At 52.1% G+C, this 20,393-nt stretch overlaps 1 protein-coding gene across 2 annotated transcripts in view; it reads left to right on the top strand.

The window, feature by feature from the left end:
- The window catches only part of EFHD1 (EF-hand domain family member D1), a 44,052-nt gene continuing 32,424 nt past the window's right edge, over positions 8,766 to 20,393 (top strand). The window contains exon 1 of one of the 2 annotated variants that reach the window (XM_018041122.1): positions 8,766 to 9,155. In XM_018041122.1, coding sequence (XP_017896611.1) covers positions 8,863 to 9,155 — 293 coding nt within the window. In that variant the 5' untranslated portion in view covers positions 8,766 to 8,862. The remainder of the gene's footprint in view (positions 9,156 to 20,393) is intronic. The other variant, XM_018041119.1, reaches the window with a different exon arrangement.

Below are 20,393 nucleotides of genomic sequence, written 5' to 3'. Positions count from 1 at the left end.
CAGCCCACTCCAGTATTCTTGCCTGGAGAATCCCATGGACAAAGGAGCCTGGTGAGCCACAGTCCATGGGCTCGCAGAGTCGGACATGACTGAGCGACTAAGCATGTCACGTGCCCTTCTATAACTACAGGGCTCCAGTTGCCTGGGCAATGAAGAAACCGCGGGCACGGCCCCGCAGCGGGCACCCTGGGCGGTCAGTTGGGATGCAGCAGCAGACACTCAGGGTGGCAGGTGGGCCAGCTGTGCTCCCAGCTGCTCACCGGCTGGTTGGAGCCGCTTCTGTGTCTGAATCTCCCTCCCTTGGGCAGAGCAGTTCTGTTTGTCCTCCTAAACCTCAGAGCTTCCAAGAACTAAATCTGAAACCCCTGAGGCACGAACTGTCCCAGCGATGTGCCAACAGGAAGCCTCTGCTGCCATCCAGAGAAGGGGCAAGTAGGAGGCCCACCCTCCCAGAGGGTTCCCACCAACCAGCTGGGTGACTCAGGGAACCATTTGCCATGTGGTTCCCCATGGCCTCCAGCAGGGGGCAGCCTGTCTGAGAAATTGGGGGGCATGCTCTCCCAACCCCGTGAGGCTTCCTTAGCTGTGCTTCCGGGTGTCAAAAAAGAAGGATACTGAAGGACAGGGAAGCCTGGCGTGCTGCAGTCCATGGCGTCGCAGAGTCGGACACGACTGAACCACAAGCATTGTTCCAGTCTTTGCTGTGATGTAACAAAACACCTGGAACTCAGTGGTGTTCATAAAGTCGCTCAGTCGGGTCAAGCTCTTTGCGACCCTGTGGACTATACAGTCCCTGGAATTCTCCAGGACAGAATACTGAAGTGGGTAGTCTTCACCCTTCTCCAGGGGATCTTCCCAACCCAGGGATTGAACCCAGGTCTCCCACATTGCAGGTGGATTCTTTACCAGCTGAGCCACAAGGGAAGCCCAAGAATACTGGAGTGGGTAGCCTATCCCTTCTCCAGCGGATCTTCCCGATGCACGAATCTTTTACCAACTGAGCTACCAGGGAAGCCCTGTTGTTTTTACCACAATTCCCAAAGACGCAGTGATGGGAAACGGCCACCACCAGTATACTGCATTCATGGACCCTCTGGGTCAGGAGCTGAGCACGGGGCGGTGGCCCTTCTCTGTTCCAGGTAACCTGGGACCTCCCCAGGGGCGACCCTGGTGACTGGGGCCGGAAGACCTGGGTCCCAGAGCCCACTCCCTAGATGACCTCTTTGCTCACATGTGTGGCACGTGGGATGGACTGGCTTCTCTGGGCCCACGGACGATATCCCCACCAGGGGCGTCTCTGACCTGGCAACCTCAGAGTAAGCAGGCGTCCTGCCCGGTGACTCAGGGTGGCAAGAATGAGTGTTCCAAGAAGGCAAGGAGGAAACAGAGAGGCCTTTCTTCATCTAGCCTCGGAAGCAATGTTGCATCACTTCCACCATATTCCCCCTCTTTTTGGCTGTGCTGGGTCTTCACTGCTGCTCTTGGGCTTTCTCTAGTTACAGCTCCCAGGCTGCAGAGCATGGGATCAGGGTGGTGGCACACAGGCTGAGTTGTCCTGAGGCATGTGGAACCGTCCCAGACCAGGGAAGGAATCTGTCCTCTGCACTGGTCCATCAGGGAAGCCCTTCCACACGGGCCCATCCAAGTTCAAGGGGTGGGGACACAGACCCTCTCAGTGGGAGGGATGTCAAATCATTTGTGGCCATGTTTCCAAACCACCACAGACGCAGATGCAAAAAATTACAAAACCTGAGTACCCATCATGAGGGTATTGCTTGATGAAATTTTCCAACATGAACCACTGGTATTGTTACCAGCAAGATCAGGAAATAAAACACTGTCTGAAGGCCCTCCTGTGTTCCCTCCCAGTCATTCCCCCCACCCTCATCCCCGATTTCTGACACTGCTTGACTTGAACTAAATTGTATACTTCAAAATGATTGATTGTGTGTTTTGTGAATTTTACCTTGCATGCATGCTAAGTAGCTTCAGTCGTGTCCGACACTTTGCGACCCTCTGGACTGCAGCCCACCAGGGCCCTCTGTCCCTGGGATTCTCCAGGCAAGAATATTGCAGTGGGAGGCCACGTCCTCCTCCAGGGGATCCTCCCCACCCAGGGATAGAACTCGTGTCTCTTACTTCTCCTGCACTGGCAGACAGGTTCTTTACTGCTAGTGCCACCTAGGAAGCTCAAATTTTACCTTAACTTTTTTTATAAAGGGCACACAGTCCAGATGTACCAGCCAGCATTATATTGGAAGGCTCTCACCTCAGATGTTGCTTATGCAAGTCTTCTTGTTATGCATAACTGGATCATCACTGAAACATGATTACTAATTAAGCTAATGATGTCAGAAATTTTAAAAAAAGCATCGGTGAATATAGCGGCTCATTGACTAAACTGAATAATGGTCAAATCAGGCTCTCATTGGTGAAATGAAAAGTACTGTTTTTTTAAGGTATGTGGGTTGCTTTAAAATAGTTTAACCCCCCCACCCACCTCCATACTGCAAAGGACATGAGATATCGCCAAAATTTCTAACCTGCCCCTAAGGCTTGATTTTTATTAGCCAGCTTTCAGCCACTGATGTAGGAGGGCTTCTGGTTGTTTGGTGATGGTCATAAGTAAGGCAAGGAATCTGGTTTCTAGAGTGTGTGCTGGCCTCTGGTGAAGGCTTTGGTTGGATTTTCTAAAACATGGTCAAGAGCTGGGACTTGAGACTTCATCAAATTTCTATGTTTGCTTGCTGGGGATGTTGGTTTAATAAATATCTTTTTTTTTTTTTGTACTTGCCTTGATGCTTAGGGGCTTCCCTTATAGCTCAGTTGGTAAAGAATCGCCTGCAATGCAGGAGACCCCAGTTTGATTCCTGTGCCGTGAAGAGCCACTGGAGAAGGGATAGGCTACCCACTCCAGTATTCTTGGCCTTCCCTTGTGGCTCAGCTGGTAAAGAATCCGCCTGCAGTGCGGGAGACCTGGGTATGATCCCTGGGTGGGGAAGATCCCCCTGGAGAAGGGAAAGGCTATCCATCCCAGTATTCTGGCCTAGAGAATTCCATAGCCTAGTCCATGGGGTCGCAAAGAGTTGGACACGACTGAGCAACTTTCACTTTGAAGTTTGAGGAATACTACTTCCCTGACCAGGGATCGAACCCTCTCCCTTGGCAGTGAAAGCACAGAATCCTACCCACTGGACTGCCAGGGAATTCCCATAATAAATAATTTTATGTTTAGCAGAATTTGGTCTGGGGCTGGCTTTCCTTATAATATGATAACAAGAATGTGGGGGAGTAAACACCCCCTCTAAACTTCTTTGACCGATACACTAACCAACCAAGTAAAGTCTGAGTTGTACTAGGTTAAACCGGCTTAGGTAAGTTTGCTCATACCCTTGCCCAAGTTCTCATCAGTTTGTTTTTCTTTTTAACCACTGCTCTGTAGGAGCGCCCAGTGAGGTTCTGGATACTTTGTTGCCTTTGTTGATATCTTCTTCCGGTTTACATGTTAAACCTTCCATTACTTTTCCTTGCAATGTTGTGCAGTCACTAAGTCTGTCCAGCTCTTTGCAACACCATGGACTGCAGCCTGCCAGGCTCCTCTGTCCTCCACTATCTCCTGAAATTTGCTCAGATTCGTGTCCTTTGAGTTAGTGATGCTATCTAACCATTTCATCCTCTGCTGCCCTTTTCTTTTGCTCTCAGTCTTTCCCAGCATCAGGGTCTTTTCCAAAGAGTTGACTTTTCTGACTTTTGTGATCCTATGGACTGTAGCCCACCAGGCTCCTCTGTCCATAGGATTTCCCAGGCAAGAATACTAGAGTGGGTTGTCATTTCCTCCTCCAGGGGATCTTCCTGATCCAGAGATCCAACTGGAGTCTCCCACCTTGTGGGTGGATTCTTTAGCACTGAGCCACTAGGGAAGCCTGTAACAGTACAAAGTAACATGCCTAACTCAAGGACCCATTACATGTGCAAGATAGAGTGATTATCATCCATACTCATACAGTAACAGATAATCTGGATGCTTTCATCTTCCATGTTGCAATTAAATTTCAGGAAACTATCACTTAGGAGTTTTGGTGTAGTAACAAAGAAAAATGATAACCACAATTATCTGAAAAGATGAAACAACCACTCTCCCCTTTTCCATTTATACATCCAACTACATTCCCAGCTATGGTTTGTCCAGTAGTGAAAGCTATGGTCAAAGCTGTGGTTTTTCCAGTAGTCATGTATGGAAATGAGAACTGAAGAAAGCTGAGTGCCGAAGAATTGGTGCTTTTGCACTGTGGTTTTGGAGAAGACTCTTGAGTGTCCCTTGGACTGCAAGCAAATCAAACCAGTCAATCCTAAAGGAAATTAGTCCTGAATATTCATTGGAAGGACTGCTGCTGAAGATGAAGGTCCAATACATTGGCCACCTGATGTGAAGAACCCAGTCACTGGAAAAGTCCCTGATGCTGGGAAAGATTGAAGGGAAAAGGAGAAGGGGACGACAGAGGACAAGATGGTTTGATGGCATCACCAACTCGATCGACATGAGTTTGAGCAAATTCCGGGAGATGGTGAAGGACAGAGAAGCCTGGCGTGCTGCAGTCCATGGGGTCGCAAAGAGTCGGACACGACTGAGCGACTGAACTGAACTGACATTCCCAGTGGTCTTTGGAAGCCTGGATTTTCTTCACAGATTTCAAAGAAAGCACAAATCACAGCAATCTAATGCAGAAACAGATGTGATATCCAAGTCTACTGTTAAGGCAGAGATGAAAGGTGTGTGTGTGTGTGTGTGTGTGAAAGACAAGCAGAAATGTAAAACAATATTGGACTTCTCGGTTATACTATTTATGTTAATAGGTAACGGCTTATTACTGTCATTTTAAAAAGAACAGATTTGTTGAGATATAATTCACATGCATAGACTTCACCCTTTTGCAGTGTACAACTCAATGGTTTGTATTATACTCATGGAGTTGTACAGTCATCATCACTGTCTAATTTTAGAATGTTTTCAGTGCATGAAGAGACTTAGGAAGAGCACACGACACTAACAGTTACTTCATTTGCGAAGGACAAAATCTTTTCCTCTAACACGAATCAAAGGCCTGAGGTTTTGTCTTGTTAAAGAGGTTGACAATGCCAAGATACACAGGACTGCATGCCTCCAGAGAGGGAAGCAGAGCCAGGTTTCTGCTCACTTGGAAGCGTTTTCCCCTTTCTGGACTTGGATTCATTCTGACTTCCTAGTAGCTTGCAGGCCCATGCTTCCCAGAGGGCTGAGAGACTGGTGCCAACCCATCTAGGCTGAAGGGCATACCTGTTCTTGTCTGAATGCCACAGAACCACGAGAGCCTCAAGCCTGCAGGGGTTTTCAGAGGGAGGACTGGCAAATTGTATTTTCCTAAGATGGTCACAGTAGAGGCTTCTTCCCTGGGGTCCAGCGGCTAAGACTCCCTGCTCCCAATGCGTGGGACCTAGGTTCGATCCCCAGTCAGCGGATCCCATATACTGCAACTAAACATCCCGAGGGCCACAGAAAAGATCAAAGACCCTGAGTGTCATGACTAAGACTCGGTGTAGCCAAATAAATAATTATTTTTTTATGAAAAGAGAACAAAATGAGCGATTTAAAAAAATCAATAGATTTTTCAAATGAAGACAGATGATCACAATGACATATCCCATCTCATACACTGTTTCTAGATGATTTTATCACACCTCCATTGAGAGGTGGAGATTCTTTATTTTTGGCTGTGCTGGGTCTTCGTTGCTGTGCTTTTCTTTAGTGGCGCGTAGGGGCTGTGCTCTAGCTGCGGTGCACGGACTTTCCTTTGCGGCTTTTCTTACTGCGAAGCAGGGGCTCGTGGGCTCGTGGGCTCCAGCAGCTGTGGCGCGTGAACTCAGTATTTGCGGCTCCCAGGCTCTAGAGCCAGGCTCAGCAGTTAAGGCACACGGGTTTCGTTGCTCTGCAGCATGTGGGATCTTCCCGGACCAGGGGTCGAACCTGTATGCTCTGCATTTGCAGGCGGATTCTTACCCACTGGACCACCATCCAGGGAAGCCCGAGGGGTGGAGATGTACGTCCTCTCTCCTTCATGACTGTTCTGACCAATAGAGTCGAGCTGTGTGATTTCTGATCCTATTCATAAGGCGATGAAGTTTCTACCTCCCTCTGTCTCTTTGCAAGCCCGCCCTGGGAACCCAGTGACCATGCTGGGAGGAAGCACAGGCCACACGTAGGTGTTCTAGCCAAGCATCAGCCAGCGTCAGTCCATACCTGGGAGGGAATAAATCTTCAGATGGATTCTCCCCTCCAGCCTCCGAGCTATCCCACCTTGCACCAGGTGGGTCAGAGGAGGGACTTCCCCATGAAGGTCTGTCCAAAGTGAAGATTTGTGAGCAAAGTAAATGTGTTGTTTGGGCCTTAGGTTTGGGGATGGTTTGTTACATAGTAACAGGGAACTGAAAAGAAATCCTGGAGGTAAAACACGTTTGATTTCCCCTGTGAAATGCAAAGGGGCTTCCCTGGTGGCTCAGATGGTAAAGAATCTGCCTGCAGTGCAGGAGACCCATGTTCAATCCCTGGGTCGGGAAGATGCCCTGGAGAAGGGAACGGCAACCCACTCCAGTATTTTTGCCTGGAGAATTCCATGGACAGAAGAAAGGTAAAATCTCCTGTAGCCATCCCCCAGGAATGTCAGTGAAAGAAACACATTCATGGGATGACACAGGCAAAATACTTCCAACTGCTCCACAGCTAACATCGCTCCCCTGTTCCGTTGCAAGCAATCATATTTGTTTTGTTATAGCAGTTCTGTGCGGTCATTGTAGAAAATTCAGAGAAGTGAGAATTAAAATAGTTGACGGAAATGGTTGGACTCCCAGTGTTTACAACAGTTAATAATGCGATCCTGGGCTTCTCTGGTGGCTCAGTGGTAAAGAATCCGCCTGCCAATGCAGGAGACATGGGTCCGACCCCTAGTCTGGGCTGATCCCGCATGCCGTGGAGCAACTAAGCCCGTGCACCACAGCTACTGAGCCTGTGCTCTAGAGCATGGTAGCTGAAACGGACTGAGTCCACAAGCCCTGGCACGCTATAGCCTGTGCTCCACAGCAAGAGACGCCACAGCCAGCGAGTGGCCGCCACTCGCCACAACTGGAGGAAAGCCCACGAGTTGACGAAGAGCGAGCACAGCCGATCAATGAATATAACTATTTTTTAAAATGATAATTTGGTCCCTTTCTCTTTTTTTTTTTCCTGTGCATAGAAATGTGTTTTACAAAATATAGGTCATATTTGCACAGTAGTATTGATGTGTGTGTGTTAGTAGCTTAGTCGTGTCTGGCTCTTTGTGACCCCATGGACTATAACCTACCAGGCTCCTCTGCCCATGAGGGTTCTCCAGGCAAGGATACTGGAGTGGGTTGCTATGCCCTCCTCCTCCAGGGGATCTTTGTGAACCAGGGATCACATCTGTGTCTCTTATGTCTCCTGCATTGGCAGAAAGGGTCTTTACCACTAGTGCCACCTGGGAAGCCCCAATAGGGATGTTTAAAAGATTTTATTTGATCACTTTATTTAAAAACTTAATTTTTCCCTAATTAAAAAAATATATATGTATGGGGCTTCCCAGTAGGGATGTTGAAAAGGTTCTATTTGATCACTTTATTTAAAAATTTAATATTTTCCCTAATTATATATATATTTCGGGAAGATCCCTGGAGGAGAGCATGGCAACTCACTTCAGTATTCTCACCTGGAGAATCCCCACAGCTAGAGGAGCCTGCTGGGCTACAGTCCATGGGGCGGCAAAGGGTCCTACAGGACTGAGGGAAAAAGCACACAGGCCTCTCCAGATGCTCAGAATCCCTGCCAGGACCCCCTTGGGCCCTACACACCCCAGTGCCAAAGGCTGGTCCTGGATCTCAGGTGCCCACAGCCCGCAGTGGGGACAGGCCCTGGGCAGCAGCCCCTAGGCAGTCAGAACAAAGTCAAGGCAGAGTCCTCAGGGGCAGAGCGGTGTTTACAAGATTTTTCTCAAGGCTTGGCTGACGTAACAGCCATCCACATCAGCCTTCCTTAGGGAGTGACTTTTTTTTTTAACCGTGGTGTTAAAATGCTGACTTATTTCTTTATTTTCAAGCTTCTTTTTTACTTTCTTGCGTTCCACAGGAAAAGTCAGAGTCTCCGAAGTGGCTCTGGTGTCTTACCACAAGAGAGCCAGGAGTTCGTCTCTGCCCGCTTGCTTTTTTTTTTTTTTCTGTTTGCTTATTTGTTTTTAGTATTTTTAGTGTGTTTTGGAAACATGTCTTTAGAGTGAGTATTTAAAAGTCAGCTCGCCCTTCCCCGCGCTCCCTGAGGGCGCCTCCCTCTCCCAGACCTCGAGACCAGTGGCGGCGAGGATGCCACCCGCAGTCCTGGGGGCGCGCGGGTGTCACTCGGGGGCGCTCGGCTCCCCCCACCCCCAGTCTGTCACCGGCCGCGAGCGCCGGCAGGCAGTCGGGGCACTTCTAGGGGACGAGAAAGGAACCGCCAGAACGGTAGTGAAACTTTCGCCCGCTGCCGTTCCCGGAGGACCCCAAGGTCCCCGGGCCCCCGGGAGCGGGCGGAAAGCTCAGGGTTGATCCGAGGGTCCGCGCCCCATCCCGGGAAGCGCTCGGCGGGTCGACATCCCCGGGACAGGCGGGCACCTGTGGCCTCCGGGGCGGGCGGTCCCCGAGCCACAGCTCCTCCTTAAAGCCGCGGCTCCGCCCCGCCTGCCCACGGTTCCACCCAACCGCCGGGTCCCCGCCGTCTCGGCAAAGTGTCGCAGAGTCGCCAGCCGCTGCCCGCCCAGTCCCTGAGTCTCCGGATCCACCGAGGCCATGGCCAGCGAGGAGCTGGCGAGCAAGCTGCAGCGGCGACTGCAGTGGGAGGAAGGGGACAGCGGGCTCCAGTCGGCGCCCGGAGCCGCCCCAGACGCCGAGCCCCAGCCGCAGCCGCCCGCCTGGGCGCCCACCGCCAGAGCCGACGCCGAGCTGAGCGCGCAGCTGAACCGACGGCTGGACATCAACGAGGGCGCGGCGCGGCCCCGCAGCTGCAGGGTCTTCCACCCCTACTCGGAGTTCCCGGAGTTCAGCCGCCGCCTCATCAAGGACCTGGAGAGCATGTTCAAACTGTGAGCGCTCGCGCCGTGCGTCCCCGGGGACCCGGAGCCCCGGAGGGAGGGGCGGGGGAGGTGGGGCGGTCTCTCAAAGTCCCGGGCCCCGTTTGGGGTAGGACGGAGGGGGCCAGTGCAGCGGTTTCTTTATCATTTAACCCTAACGCCCCCAAGATCCCGCACGCCCCGAGCGATCCCGGCGCGGTGGTGCTGGGTGATCCAGCCGGGCTGGGACACCGAGGGCAGGAGCTGCGGTTCTTCCTGACCTGGCTCACAAGTTCCGCTCGGGCAACCGAGCCCGAATCCTGGGCTCAGGGGTCCAGACGGCGGGTCCCGCCCGCTCCGCCGCCTGGCTCGAAGATTTTGCCCAGCACGCAACTTCTAGGAAACCGAGACGCGCTGCTCCTCACCTGCCAACTTTATCTCCCGAGGGAGAAATTAGCCTTCTTTGTCCTTTATCTTTTAAAAACAAAGGAGGAAACTTATCCTTGGCTGCTGCGCGGGGTTTGCTGTACCCGCGGAGACAGAGAACTGGGGGTTTGTTAAACTTCGCAGAAGATCAGTACGTTCCGGGAGCGAGCGCGTTTGGGGAGCCTCCTGGGGGCGTCGCCTTGGCCGTGTTCCCCCTTCTTGCCTCTTGGGCAGGAGGTGCCCGTAGGAACCGGACACGGCAGCTGGCAACTGGTCCGACGTGGGTTCATTCCGGTCGTGCCCCTCGGGGGAGCCCCAACCCCGGGCGATGGAGGCAGCGTTGCCTGGTGGCCTGTACTAGTAGTCGGCCTTGTAGCCTGGCAGCTCCCTGGGCCTCAGTTTCTTCATCTGGAGAGTGGGGAGAAAAAAATCATCCTGCCTTTTAAGGCCAGAAAGTATTTTGCACACCATAAGCTCCCAACTGAGCTATTAATATTTGTTGGAGAATTTCGCCAAGACCGGGAAATGCCTGGGGGTATCGGAGGCCGCCGGCCAGGTCCTGCTTGGGGCGTTTTAAAAAGCGCTTGGAATGTGTTTGTCCTACCCGCGGAGGTTCTATTTAAAGGCGCTGTGGCCGGCACTGTGTGGCGGGAGCCTGAGCCCCTTCCTGAGGCCGGACTGCGTCCAGCTCCAGCCTCGGCACCAAGGTCGGCAGATTGGTACCCGGAGCCACCGCGTCTCCTCGGCTTCCTCGACACCCTAATTTCCCGGTCCCTCGCTTCCAGGCTGTTCTCTGGAGTTAACACCTGCTACTAAGTTGCTTCAGTCGTGTCCGACTCTGTGCGACCCCATAGACGGCAGCCCACCAGGCTCCCCCGTCCCTGGGATTCTCCAGGCAAGAACACTGGAGTGGGTTGCCGTTTCCTTCGCCAATGCATGAAAGTGAAAAGTGAAAGTGAAGTCGCTCAGTCATGTCCGACTCTTAGCGACCCCATGGACTGCAGCGCACCAGGCTCCTCGGTCCATGGGATTTTCCAGGCAAAACTTCTGGAGTGGGTTGCGGTTTCCTTCTCCAGGAAAGAAGACATAAGAGATGCAGTCTGATCCTGATGGGGAAGATCTCTGGAGGAGGGCATGGCAACCCACTCCAGGATTCTTGCCAGGAGAATCCCATGGACAGAGAGGAGCCTGGCGGGCTTCGGACCCTAGGATCGCACAGAGTCAGAGATGACTGAAGCGACAGCCCAGCAAGGAAAGCTGAGTCGAGGCGGAAGACTGACTGGGGCAGAGACTGAAACGTGTGCGGTTTGTCAGCACCCCTTTGACTTATTTGGGGTTATGCCTTTCCTGGCCTACTCTTCCCCGACTGACGGCTCCCAGGGCCCAGCAGTTCCTCCCAGTCCAGGCGGCTTTAGAGAGGGCATCGCAGGGACTGTCATCTTCCTCTTGCTTTGGGGTCATTCAGATTTCTTTCATTTATTTATTTTTATTTTTATTATGTTTTTTCTGTAGAACAGCCTTGGAAAGGCTGTTTGTTTGTTGGCTGCCTAACAGTGATAAAGGGAGTCCACACAATCAGATGGCTGGATGGCATCACCAACTCAATGGACATGAGTTTGAGCAAACTCTGGGAGTTGGTGATGGCCAGGGAGGCCTGGCTTGCTGCAGTCCATGGGGTCGCAAAGAATTGGACTGAACTGAACACAATCAGGGGGGCTTGGGAGATCAAGCAAGATGGCACCGATGAGGAAACAGATGCTGAAAGAAGGTCAAGCTAAAGGACAGGCAGTGTGCGCTCTAGGGTCCTGAAGAACTGGCAGCCTAGTCAAGCGTGGGACTTCTTTCTCCAGAGCTACCGGGTCAGTCACAAGTCTAGCTGGGGTTTTCTGCCACTTGCAACCAAAACTGGCAGAAACAAAAAGGGCATTAATGGGCTCAAGAAGTTAAGAAAAAAGGGCTGGTGTCAGGTATGGTTGTATCTGGGAGCTCAAATGATGCCCTCAGAGGCTCATGTCTTTTTCTGAGCCAGCTTCCTCTCTGTGTGGTCCCCATTCTCAGGTGGCTTATCCCTGGGGGTGGCGGTGTGGCCACAGCAGCTCTAGTAAGTCCAGTGGGAAGGGTAACCATAGCAAAGGCCTTATTGTGTGTGTGTCTTTTGTAGCTTTACTATTGTTTCTGGTTGGCTCTGAATCTATTACTGTGGCCAGAGGAATTCATTGCTCTGATTGGCTGGGCCTGAGCCACGTGGCCCACCCCTGCGGTGACTGGCAGAGGGCTTGGCAGTGGGACTTTTACTGAGGAAGCCGGTGTGTGCACTGTGGTAAAATCACCAGCTTCCTGTGAGGGCTGGGTAGCTGCTGTGACTGCCAGGGGCAGGGACCATTGGGAGAATCATTCTTTCCCTGACGGTGGTTTGGAAAAACCCTTCCCTCCCCCCCAAATCTAATGCTATACTGTAAGTGCTTCAGTCGTGTCCGACTCTGCAACCCCATGGACTGTAGCCCTCCAGGCTCCTCTGTCTGTGGAATTCTCCAGGCAAGAATACTGGAGTGGGTTGCCATGCCCTTCTCCAGGGGAACTTCCCCACCCAGGGATTGAACCCAGGTCTCCAGCATTGGCAGGTGGGTTCTTTACCACTAGCATCATCTGGGAAACTCCCCTTAAATCTAGTATCAGGACCCAATTATCCATTTTGAGTTTGGAGAAGGTACAGACAGAGCCCCCCTCCCCCTCATTCCAGGGTCATTCGCTGTGATCGTGGGCAAGTGGCGTAACCACGTCTCGCTCTTCATCTGTAAAATGGGGGCAGCTGTTCCTTTCAAGTTTTTTTTTAACTGAATTTTTAAAGTTTATTTTTGGCTGTGCTGGGTCTTCGTCGCTGCACGGCTTTTCTCTAGTTGTGGGGCCTGGACTTTCCGCCGCCGTAGCTTCTCTTGTTGTGCAGCACTGGCTCTAGGGCATCGGGGCTTTAGTAGTTTCGGCACCCGGCTCCAGAGCACAGGCTTAGCAGTTCTGGCTCACCGGCTTAGTTGCCACATGTGGGATCTTCGCAGATCAGGGATAGAGCCCACGTCTCCTGCATTGGCAGGCAGATTCTTTCCCACTGAGCCCCCCCCCCCCCCGGAAAGCCCTCTTTCAAGGGTTTGGTGAGAACTGAGTGAGAGGAGTGGGTGACGAGCGCCAAGTCAGCCTGAGACATGAAACAGGGGCTTTCTGTTGAAAGCCGTTCCCCAGCTTTGGCTCCAAGCCCCATGTCCATGTCCAAAACCCTCCCCACGCTGCCACCCACATGGGCACAAACAGGGACTCCTTGGCCCTGGCCCCTGTGAGCGTCCACCTGAGCGTGATGGGGTCCCCCCCTCAGGGGTTCCTGCCCAGTTTTTCCCCTGGGAGGCAGCTGAACTCTTGCTCCCCCGACCCCACCAGGGTCAGGAGCTCCCAGCCAGGGAGAGTTTGTCACCTGGAACCCTCTGATTCAGCTCTGCCCTTCAGTCCTCATCCCCTTCGTACCCGCAAGGCTGCTGTGGGGCCTGGCATCTGGGGATTTGCCACCTGCTGGCCTGGCACTGCCACCTTCCTGTAGGTGCCCTTTGCAGTTGATGAGGTCCTTGATCCCAGCTTTGCTCACAGCTCAGCCCAGCTTTCCTGCTGGCCCTCTTTCATGTTTCCCTCTTCCTGCTGTCCTACATGACTTTAAAAAAAAAAAAACTGCATGACTTAAAAAAAAACACTACATCTAGGTAAGTCCTCTTGAAAACCTCACTGTTGCTCACAGCCCCCTTCACATCCAGTCACTCCTGCACTGAACCTCTTCTGCAGCTGCTTTCTGAGGGCTGGGCAAGGAAAGCACTTCGTGGGGGTCTTCCAGGTACCTATGCCTCCTAGGCATGCCCACCCCTCTCCCATCCTCTCCCTGCCCTGTGAGTGCGTTGCTATGGCGTCACCTTATCCAGCCAGCAGCTGGTGATTGCCACGTGTCTGCTCCACCTGAAGCGTACCTCGTTGTTGTTGTTTTTCAGCCACTAAGTCATGTCTGACTCTTTGTGACCGCAGGCACTGAAGCATGCTAGGCCTCCCTGTCCTCCACAATCTCCTGGAGCTTACTCAAACTCGTGTCCATTGAGTCAGTGATGCCATCCAACCATCTGATGCTCTGTCGTCCCCTTCTCCTCCCACCTTCAGTCTCGCCCAGCATCAGGGTATTCTCCAATGAGCCGGCTCTTTGCACCAGGTGGCCAAAGTACTGGAGCTTCAGCTTCAGCATCAGACCTTCCAATGAATATTCAGGATTGCTTTCCTTTAGGATTGACTGGTTTGAACTCCTTGCAGTCCAAGGGACTCTCAAGAGTCTTCTCTAGCACCACAATTCGAAAGCATCAGTTCTTTGGCGCGTAACCTTCTTTGTGGCCCAGTTCTCACATCCGTACGTGACTACTGGAAAAATACCTCTTCCTCCCTTTTTCTACTTCCGTTGCTTTTTATGCTTAAACTGAAAAAAAAATCGTGTGAAAAATCTCAAAGAACACATGACACATTAACTTGTTTTCCGTGCTTTCCATGCTTTATCCATTGCAGAAGCAGTGTTGTGAGCCTGTTAAGAACATGAACTTGGAACCAGGCTCCCTGGGTTCAAACCAACTCTACCACTTGCTACTTCTAAGGTTACTTTAGGCAGGTTGCCGGAAGGCTTTGTGCCTCAGTCTCCCTTTCTGTCAGGTGGGGATAGAATGGCACCTGGCTTGTGAGATTATTGTGGGAATTAAATGAATTCATGTGTGTGAAGCAGTTAGTGCAATGCTTGGCCCATGGTGAGGCCAGTAGATTTGCGGCACTAATTTTCACGGCTGTAATTTGGGTGGACATGCAGATTCTGTGTTGTGCGTTTTGTTAAACAGTTTGCGAACACTTTGCAATGGCTGCTTTATCCTTTGAAGCCGATTTCTCCTGCAGCTTGAGCTGTGGAGTGCGGACATGGACGTGGATGTGCATGGCCACTTGCTGGCTTATTGGCCCCTCTGGGACTGCACCCAGGGGGGTTGTTGAAGGGATTCACTCACTGCACTGCGGGGTAAGTGGATATGAGTCCTAAGGCTGCTGTAACAAGGACCACAAGCCGGTGCCTTAAAACAAGAGAGATGTGTTTTCTCACCATTCTGGCAGCTGGAAACTGAAGTCATGGCGTCAGCTGGGCCACGCTCCCTCTACAGGCTCTAGGGAAGAACGCTTTCATGCCTCTTCCAGCTTCTGGTGGTTGCCAACAATCCTTGGCATCCCGGGCTTATGGACACATCACTCCAGTCTCTGCCTTGAGAGCCGCATGGCCTTCTCCCCGTGTGTTGTCTTCGTGTGGCCTTCTTGTATAGACACCTGTCATTGGATTTAGGGCTCACCCGAATCCAGTGATTTCACCATCTAATTTTTTTTGGTTGTGCTGGTCTTTGTTGCTTTGGCCGGGCTTTCTCTCATTGTGGCGAGCAGTTCGCAGCCTCCTGATTGCCGTGGCTTTTCCTGGTGCAGAGCTCAGGCTCTAGGAACATGGGCTTCAGTAGTGCAGCACTCGGGCTGAGTAGTTGTGACTCCCAGGAGTTGTGGCCAGGCTCAGGGATGTGGGTGATCTTTGTCCCCCAATCAGGGACCAAACCCTTGCCCCTTGCAGTTGAAGTTCAGAGTCCTAACCATTGGACCGCCAGGGAATTCCACAGTATGGCTTCATCCTAACTCAATTTATCACGTCTGCAAAGATCCTACTAGCACAGAGGTCATGTTCTGCAGGTCTGGGTGGCTGTGAATTTCGAGGGGACCCCCTTCAGCTCATTACTGAGGGCGGGCAGAGGTGTCCAGTTGGTGTGCACCATGACTGTCCTGTCCTGGCCTCCTGGGAGAGTACAGTGGTGGGGAGGCCCTTCCAAGGAGCCCTCAGGTTTAGGAACGTCAGAGTCTTAACCACGTTCTGCCATTTAGGTGATTTAGGAATGTCTGAGAGGTAACCCAAGCCAGAATGATTCCTACCCCAACAGAAGGGGGATCAGATGGAGTTGCCGTCTAACTGCAAAAAAATGAACAAAACCAGCAGAAAACCCCTACTTGTGCCAGGAGTGCACTTACTTTCAGCAAGAATTTCGTTTCTAATCAGTCTCTAGATCCAGACTGTAATGTCGCCTTTGAGTTCACCCAGAACCTGACTTGACCGGATCAGAGTAGGCCCATTCTTTTTGTCTGGGCCTCTACTCACATAGACATTGCAAAACGTGCTTTGATCTCTTTAATACTATTTAGAAGTATTTTGCCTAGGGATTTCTTACATTTTCAAGATTTTAAGAACTCCTGGATTCTTGCCAGCCTGTGAACACAGTGGATCCTTGGAGTGGGGGTCATTTGTCTTTATATTGTTGGGACCTGGTGTGTTGTAGAAGAGAGAATTTTCTAATGAGTGCGGGAAGCCAGAGGCATCACCAGCCCGGCCAGAAAAAGTTCCCTTTCCATCTCCAAGCGTGTTACTGGATAGCCTGGGCCCAGAGAATAGTGGCCTGATTTTAAAACGAAGAGGAAGAGGGCCCCGAAGAAACTGACTCTACAGAGTGTGTCCAGGGCTGTAATAGGAGCTGGTGGAGCGGTCAAGGTTAGACAGGAAATTTTAATTACCCTACGCTTATCCAGAGGCCCCGTTCAAAGGGAGGTAATGAGGGGAACCACTTAAAGGCAGGACCTAAATACAGCATCTTAAAATGCAGCTGTGATGTTTTTGCAGCATACTAAAAGCTTGTGTTTCAATTCCCCACAGAGAGGGTGGGGAGAGGAGCGTTTGGCTATGGGAAAGTTGTCTTTTTATTCGGAATCCGAAACGATGATGTCATGGACGCCCTGCCAGCACCCGACTCCCTGTCACCACTGAACTCCGAAAAGGCGGGGCTGTCCTGGAATTCTTCATTTCTCGTCTCCCCCATCCCCAGTTGCTTTTTCTCCTCTCTAGATTTTTCTCTGAGGGAAGGAGGAAGAGATGTGGAGATGGAGGGCTGGAATTTGCCAAAAGGGGTGAAGGGAGCCGAGTTAAGGTTTGCTAGGGAAGAGGGAGGGGAGGCAGCCCACCCACTCTTATCTGTATCTTTCCAGTGAATTGCCTTCTACCCAGAGAAAGGTGGGTGGAAATAACCGGACATTAAGTGCTTCTTTTTCCTTCCGTAGAGAAAGGCAAGGGCTTCTGACTCTCCTGAGTGTGTCTTTGGTGCAGAGTGATCCACCTTAGAGTCGAAATTCCCTCACCTGCATGGGGATTATGCCTGTTTGAGTGTTTTGGTTGAAGGTGGGGCAGGAGAACTCAGGGCTTGTGTGAATTCCTGGTGAGTGGTCAGCCAGAACCCAGCCAGGTCGGCTTCTGTTTGAGGCCTTGGTCTCTGGAAGAAAGATGCTGTAACTGGGAAGTATTTCTTACAGGGGTTTAAGCACTGGTTTTCTTTGCCCTGGTTGTGTGATGTGGGAGGAGCTGGAAGGAGGTGGCACGATTTCTGGCGGTTTCATCTTTGCAGAGAGCTTCCTTCTTTTTATTCCTTGCTCCTCATCTCCTCTCAGGGACGTCTCCTCCACTCTCCTCGTTACAGAGCATCCTGTTTTGTGAGAATTTGAGTGACTTATTAAAATTCTACATGAGGCAAAAATAAAAAGTCTTTTTCCCATGCAAAATTAAGTGCCTGGTGTCAAAGCTTCAGGGCTTCCCCGACGGCTGAGCAGTAAAAGAATCTGCCTGCGATAAAGGAATCCGCCTGCCAGTGCAGGAGACTCGGGTTCGAGCTCTAGATCGGGAAGACGCCCTGGAGGAGGAAATGGCAACCCACTCCAGTAGTCTTGTCTGGGAAATCCCATGGAGAGAGAGGACCTGGTGGGCTACAGTCCGTAGGGTCACAAAGAGATACAACTGAGTGACGCTCAAAGCACGCTCAAAGCTTTAAGGTCCAGGGGCCTCTAACTGTATTTACACCCTTAGCCCTATAACACCTCCCTGCCCTAGTCTAACTAGTGAATAGAAGTACCTTCCTCCACTGGATTTGGGGAGTTTGGTGGACATGGGCTACGTCATGCGTGGTTTTACGGTACAGCTGACCCAGGGAATCTCTCAGGATGTGTTGCATGAATCAAATCTTTGGAGCTAGTGGATCCCAGGCCTGTCTTCTTGGGCAGAGATACTCAGTGGAGGAGCCCAGCCCTCACGCTGGATTTTTGCACAGCTCGCTATTAGCTGCCTGCTTCAAGGATAGCTGTGTATCATATGCACTCTAGCAGGCTCACCCGTGCCTAGAGGCATGCTCACTCACGCTCTCTCACACACAGCTTTGGCCTCATCATAGAGTCCTCCTGGAACAAACCTCTGCCTTCCCCCCTGCTTCTGTGTCCCCTGAGTGTTGATGACTGAAGGGCACCCCGGTGCTAAGTCAGATGCTCCTTGGAAGGCCTGTGTACAGGGGGACCTGAGTTACTGGAATGTGGACTGTGCCATTCTGCAGTCCCGACGTGTACTCAGTGGCCCCAAGACGCAGACCTGCGGCTCCCTGGTAAATCCTTCCTAGGTTCCCAGGCTGCCTGGACCTTCTGTGACCCTCCCTCAGTGCTCCCACCCCTGGGCTCCCGTGACCAGCACTGTCTGTGCGTTTGCTGATGCCTGCTCCTGTGGAGTGGTAATAATGGTGATAATGATTAATCTCCTTCTCACCTCCTGTCATGACCTATTCATTCATTCAGCTTTCTCATTCATTCAGCAAAGCACATGCCAGGTACTGGGGTTGTACAGATTGATCTGGATGGGTTTCTGCCCTTGAGACGCTCAACAAACTTTGAACAGTGGGATGGATTGACCACAATACTGCTTGACAGGGAAGGATTCAAATCCCAGGAAAGCTGTCCACCACTCATGTACAAGACATCCCGTGTAGCCTAGCAGACCCTGGGGGATGTTGCATTCAGGAGGGCGGTCGTGGTCTTTCTGGACACAGTCAGGGAGGAGCAGCCAGCCAGGACTGGGAAGGGATTCGGGCCCGTGATGGATCTAAAGGTTTCTTGGAGCCAGAGGATGGGGGCTGAGAGCTTGAAGTCTGGTGGGGACCTGCTCGACCTTAGGGGGCAGAAGGTGGGCAATGAAGCAGCAGTGAAAGACACAGTGTAGAGAAGAGAGAACTCTCGTGGTTGGAGCTGTGGAGCAATGGAAGGAATGATCTCAAAGGTGGTAAGCCCCTTGGTCGGGAGTTCCGATGGAAGGTGGGTGGTCTGTCTTCATGGAGTGAGAGGTTTGCAGTAGGGAAGGGTTGGAAAGTTCCTGGGAGGCTGGGGGGTGGGCTAGATGACCTTCAAGGTTCCTTCTGGGCCAGGGTTGGGCCAGCTTGGTCTATGAAGGGCCAGGTGGTAAATATATTTGACCTTGTGGGGTCCCTAGAGCCACTTGGCCGCTGTGATAGACAGTAGCAGCAGAGAGTGCGTCCAGGAACCTAAACTCAGCAGCATGGCCGCATCCAGAGAAAACTTGGTGAGCGGGGTTTGCCTGCAGGCCGTGGTGTGTAGGCCACTGTTGAAGGCAGTTGTTTTGGAAACTTCTGAATCCTGAGCCCTGTGAGTCTTTGGTGGTCTCGTTCATCCCCTCTTTCATTTCTTGGCCTTTCTCCCTGCCTGTGGCCTGGGGTTTCACTGGCTGGGGCAGACCTCAAGCCCCCAGGGGAAAAGGAGCCAGAAGTGGATGTGGACGGGAGAGTGAGCCTGGAACCTGGGACCCAGAGTCACTTCTGGAAGATTGTTGCTGGACCAGAAGCAACAGGTCTGTCTGCTTCTCTTGCCAACTTGGGGGACCGGGCAGCTGGGAGCCCCCAGAAGGGCTGCCTTGGTGTTCCTTCCTCTGAGAGGTGGCCCAAGGTGTGTTTGAGCCGGGCTGTGGTCGGGGAGGACTTAGGGACTTCCCTAGTGGTCCAGTGATTAGGACTCTGCACGTCCACTGCAGGTGGCACAGGTTCGATCCCTGGTCAGGGAACCAAGATCCCACAAGCTGAATGGTACAACTAAAAAAAGAGAGAGAGAGAGAGCGAGCTTAGAAACTCCAGATGAAAAGGAAAGTGCAAGCTAACTTGGTTGCACAAAGTTGCACCATGGGGCCTTGGGTGTCTGCCTCCTTGAGCCCCGTGGTTAGCGGAGGCATTCTTCATCTCAAGTTTTTAGACCAGCACCCCTCACCCCCTGCCATGCTCCTTTGTTATCTTTATCACCTCTGATTTCTTCTTCTTTTAGGAGGTCTCCAGGTGGAGAGGCGGGAGTGCTTGGGGCCAGCACCCTCTTTGGTGGGCGTCTCCTTACACTAATGGCTCTTGCGCCCTTTGAAAGTGTGGCTGTCTGATGTTGTCTTGCTGGTGGCCCTTCTTTGTGGGGAGGCCTTTGTGCAAGTCGTGGGTGGGTCGCTGTGTGTGTCTGAGGGTGTCCAGACCTGGTCTTGCTTTCTTTCAGTCTCAGCCTGGCGGCTCTGTATGTTGCTAAACGAAAGTCAGTTCTTTGATTTTTGGAAGCGAGGGCTGGGTGGTCTGTCCCCGCACAAGGCTGCCTCTAGTTGACAATACATCCTCGCACTCTGCCAGCTTGGGTCAGGTTTGCAGGAAGTTCAGGACTTAGAAACTCTCATGTGTCCAAGGCTGGCCCTGCCGCCCCTTCCTGGTCAGAATGGCAAGGGACCCCAGGGCTGTGATTGATCCCAGCCCTGGGGTATCAGCTCCCGGGGATCCCCTGGCCCCACCTGGCACTGCTCCCTGAACTCTGTGCCTGGGACGGTGGACCCCGGCCATCTGTCCTCTACCAACAAGGTCTGGCTGAGGACAAGCCCAACTC

The sequence above is a fragment of the Capra hircus genome, chromosome 3 (genome assembly GCF_001704415.2).
Source record: "Capra hircus breed San Clemente chromosome 3, ASM170441v1, whole genome shotgun sequence".
NCBI lineage: Eukaryota > Metazoa > Chordata > Mammalia > Artiodactyla > Bovidae > Capra > Capra hircus.
This window is presented reverse-complemented; position numbering and strand designations above follow the sequence as displayed.